The 5,000-nt window shown below is 38.5% G+C and overlaps 1 protein-coding gene across 1 annotated transcript in view; it reads right to left on the minus strand.

Annotated features, from left to right (window-relative positions):
- The window catches only part of LOC122808247 (melatonin receptor type 1C-like), a 43,645-nt gene extending 39,134 nt beyond the window's left edge, over nt 1-4,511 (minus strand). The window contains exon 1 of the mRNA XM_044079211.1: nt 4,313-4,511. Coding sequence (XP_043935146.1) covers nt 4,313-4,511 — 199 coding nt within the window. The remainder of the gene's footprint in view (nt 1-4,312) is intronic.
- Between the last annotated feature and the right edge of the window lie 489 nt (nt 4,512-5,000).

The raw sequence follows: 5,000 nt of genomic DNA on the forward strand, positions 1-5,000 counted from the left end.
TGTGTCCAGAAGCAACTTCTGAATAACCTCTTAACTAACAATCTGCTAGCTGTCAACATGGCCAGACCCTACCATAGCACCACCTCTGCCCTCCTCTCCTTCACAGACAACATCAATAAAAATAGGAACAATAATATACTTACCTCCACCTTATTTATCGATCTATCCAAAGCCTTTGATATGGTCAATCATGACATACTGTTAAACTTACTTAAATCATTTGCACTAGACACAAACTCAATTAGGTGGTTCCACTCTTATCTGCACAACAGACAACAGGCTGTGCGCTGGCACAATAACTTGTCTAACAACCTCCCCATTACTCTAGGTGTCCCCCAAGGCTCAATACTTGACCCTCTTCTGTTCTCAATTTTCATTAATGATCTGCATACTCATATATCTCCTGTCAACTGTATACAATATGCAGACGACTCTACTTTAATCTGTTCTGCCTCAACCCAATCTGAATTGCACTCCCTCACCCAACAGATTTTTCAAACTGTAGAGACTTGGTTCCTAAAGTGATGCTTAATTTTGAACCCCAGAAAAAACAAATTATTACTTTTTTCCCCTATCCAAGAATCCCCTCCAATGAACTTCACTGTCATGTTGAATAATGGCACCAACATATCACCCGATCCAACTACCAGACTCCTCGGAGTTGAGATAGACAACAATCTGACTTTTGACACACACATTAACAACACAACAAAATTAGTTAACAGAAAACTAGGCTCCCTCTATAGAATTAAACCATTCCTTACTCGTCTTGCCAGAACTTCCATTGCTCATTCCCATCTCATTTCCACCCTGCTGTATGCCTCACCTATCTACACTTCGTTGTCCAAAACTAACCTCAGCAAACTGTCAGTTGCTTACAACAATATTGCCAGATTTGTCGCTAACTCTACCTTTAGAACTCATCACTGCCAAAACTTAAGGCAACTAGGTTGGCTCGAAATACAAAATCTAATCCTATTTCACCAGCTCTCCTTAGCCCACAAAATCCTTTACAAACCCACAAACACTCCTGTACTCACTTCCCTTATCACTCCTTACTGTCATCTCAAAAGCCTTCGTTCCTCCAACAAACTACTTATATCCACCTCTAAACCCAATAACACAGCTGGCAAATATTTGTTCTCAAACACAGTAGGGAAAACTTGGAACACTCTGCCACACAATCTTACTGCAATCTCTCTCTTCCCTGCTTTAAATCCCAACTCAAAACTCACCTCAAGACCCACTAGCTCTGCCCCTATACCAACCCTGACTAACTCTCTTTCAGTATTTAAGAACCCTCAACCTTTCTGCTTTATGAAAACTTTTTTATCATAACATACTTTTTACTTCTTGTCTTCTGACTTATAGTTTATATCTAATGTATCTGGATGTATATGCTATTATATAGGCTTACATTTTTTATACCTGTCCTTACTAATGTTTGTATGTTGGAGCTTTTCTCCCGGGCCTCTGCTGAAAATGGACATATATCCAGTCGGACTAGCCCAGTCAACAAATGTAAAATAAAATAAAATTAAAAAAAAAAAAAAAAAAAATATATATATATATATATATATATATATATCTCTATATGTGGGTCTACCTGATAACACCGACATGCCAAAACACTGACAACGAAATAACCAACACGACAAAACCGAAAGTTCAAAAACATGAAACTTCACATGCCCAGCAAACCACAATCCCGACAATCAACAAAACAAATAACTTTCCCGAAAAACACACACACAACACAAGCACACAAAAACCTTACAAACCTACACTAAACCTTACATACACAACTATATATTCACTAACCTTAACCCAAACCTAAGGTCCGTCACTATTGCACACTTACCTTACCCACACTCTCACCTTAACTGACTTAATCCGCCCCTAACCCTTAAGTCTGTCACTATCGCACACTTACATTACCCGCACCTTAACCCTAACTCACTTAATCCACCCCTAACCCTTAAGTCCATCACTATTGCACACTTACCTTACCCGCACCCTAGCCCTAACTCACTTAACCCGCCCCTAAACCTAATGTCCGTCACTATCACACACTTACCTCACCCGCACCCTACCCTAACGTCCATCACTATCACACACTTACCTTACCCACACCCTGACCCTAATGTCCGTCCCTATCGCACACTTACTTACACTTACTTACATGTCGGTGTTCTCAGCGTCGGGATTCTCAACTGTCGGTCTTCTCTGTTGTCGATCTTCCAGTGTCAGTTATTTCATTGTCGTTCTTCTCAACATTCGGCGTAATCAGGTAGACCCATATATATATATATATATATATATATATATATATATATATATATCTGTCTACATGTACCGCTATATATCTGTCCATATGGCCATGCATGTTCGGCTCATATTTTGGGCTTGTACCTCATTCTCTTGGCAATTGACATGGATGATCGCAACATTGGCATCAGTAAATAGTGCAACTAGCAACGTTTTAAGTGTATTACAGCAGTATTTGACATATATCCCTATGTGTACCCACATGTTTGCACACTCTGTCCAGACTTCTTGCATTTACAGCTTGTGTGGTATGATATTACTACATTTCCTGTACTGTTGACTGATTGTGTTGGCTATGTTTGTGAAAACATCAGGATTATGTATATCTGCCATAGTTTAGTGGTAAATCACTTTGTGTATGGTGTGCAGGGTCCTGGGTTCGAGCCTTGCAGAGTTTTTGTTTTTGTTGCTGTTCAGAACACCGGCAGTTGGATACTGAGTGATTAAGGCACTTTAAAGCAATTGTAAGCATGTTTGCGTGGGTTTGCGTGGAGGTAAGCACTGCTAACTTCCAGTTACAGTGTCTTACACTCAGTTAGCTGCTATATTGCTTAACCTGTGTAGGCATTGCTTACCCCCTCGCAAACACGCTTAAACATACTTACTAGTGATTTACATATGCTTACTACTGCTTATTTGTGCTTAAACCTGCTTGCTAGTGCCTTATTCATTATGACACTGACACTTCACATGTGCATTTAATGCAGTACTTCAGTTCACATTTAAATGTTATTTAGTAGGTTTTATAGCAAAACAATGTAAAGAAATGTTCATATACAGATTTCACATGGAAAATGGTATGTTCTGCAGTGGGACTCGAACTGGGAATGCCTGCTCGTTAGGCTCTGACCACTACACTATTGCTGTACTGCTTCATTTGCATATATCTTCCTTGTTATCTTCTTCAGCCTTTTAAGCTGTTTTAACCATAGCTAAGCGATGGGCACACCCACGCACCTACAATTAGCTGTACTCGGAGTTTAAAAAAAATAAAGGGGTTTCTTCTTTTTATTTTTATGTCCTGTTGCTGTTGTACACATGGGGGACTGTTGGTGGGGATATGCAGTCACCTATGAGTGGTCTCACTCATTTACTTACACTTTCTGTAGTCCCTCATTGCAGGGGTGTGTATATTGTGAGAGCTCTGCTCTCAAACACGCCCCTCCACTCGTCCATGCTCCATGTAGGATTTGGAGCTCAGGCAGTGTGCCTTCATTAATATGCATGGCACATTGCCATCCTCCTCCTAAGCTGCCGCTTCCATGCAGGACTAGTCTAGCCCTGCACGGAAGTTTAGTAAATCTGGGGGATTTAAATGTAGGAAAATAAAATAACTGTATAGAGAACATCACCATGGATATGACATAATTAGGCCATAACTCAGTTGATCACCCATGGAATTTTATGCAGAGAAAAGCTTATTTTGCAGAAACAAGATATTCTACAGAACTAGAACATGGGAGAATTAATATATGTGAAAGGGTTCTACCGACTGATAGTCTATCTGTTTATTGATGCAATGTACACACACACACACACATACACACACACATGCACACACACACACACACACACACACACACACACACACACACACACACACACACACACACACACACACATATATATATATATACATAAAGTAGTGTTGTAAATTATCATTAAGGCACAATATATCAGATGCAAACCATAACAAAAGTACAGCACACCAAAAAGCATTCACACCCAAACCTTCACAACTATAAATATGATAACTCCCAAATCAGACAACTAGTAATCTTAAACCCTTGTAATAGATAGACTATGTTCCCAGATATCATAGTCTCTGATGGTAGTTAATAATTCTCTTTCTCTTGATGAATTTAGTAAGCTTATACTGATTTTATTTCTATACTATTCATTAATAGTTTACAGTATGGCTGCCACAATGTTTAACTCTAATCAAGCTTACCATAAAATATGTTATAGAGTGAAAATTGCTTACCAGTGTTTCTTAGTTTTCTGTTCCTGAAGACAGATAAAATAACCAAGCTGTTTCCAATGAGATCTGCTACAATGATAAATAGCATTAAGATAGCCAGCACAATTGCCTTTGCTGCAGATTGAGAAGAGTGGCTCGAGAGGTCACTTCTATTGCCAACCTGCATCCAGCAGTCACCACAGGTTATGTTCACTTCTGACATAATGCATTCAAGAAATGACTAAAACAGGAAAGTTACTCTAGGAAAGAAATCATTTTTGTGAAAGACGTTTGCTAGTTGTCTGTATCTGTAGCATTAAATCAGAAATGTCATCCTTGTATATCTGTTTGTTTTCTTGTAGGTAATATTTGGAGGGACAGTTTATAAAATTAAAAGGAACTTGCTAGATGGTGGGTATTGAATAATTATTATACCATATTTTGTATTCTTGTTTTAAGCTATTCCATGGATTTTGACAGTGTGTTTTTCTTCTTAAGAAACACTGGTAATTGTTTTATATTTAAACAAATCTTTCAATGTACAATAAGAATTAAAGTATTAACAATTTGGTGGCAGCTAACTCAGTCCTCTTTAGACATTTGTACCCTCTACTGAATGAAAAATGTTAAAACTTCAGTCCACTGGCATTTCTTTTTATATATGTTATGGATGCTGGAGGAGATATTGTGTGGAAAGCAAAATGTTATAAGC

This window comes from Protopterus annectens, chromosome 8.part0, assembly GCF_019279795.1.
Source record: "Protopterus annectens isolate FY-2018-M chromosome 8.part0, PAN1.0, whole genome shotgun sequence".
In the NCBI taxonomy this organism is placed as follows: Eukaryota; Metazoa; Chordata; order Ceratodontiformes; family Protopteridae; genus Protopterus; species Protopterus annectens.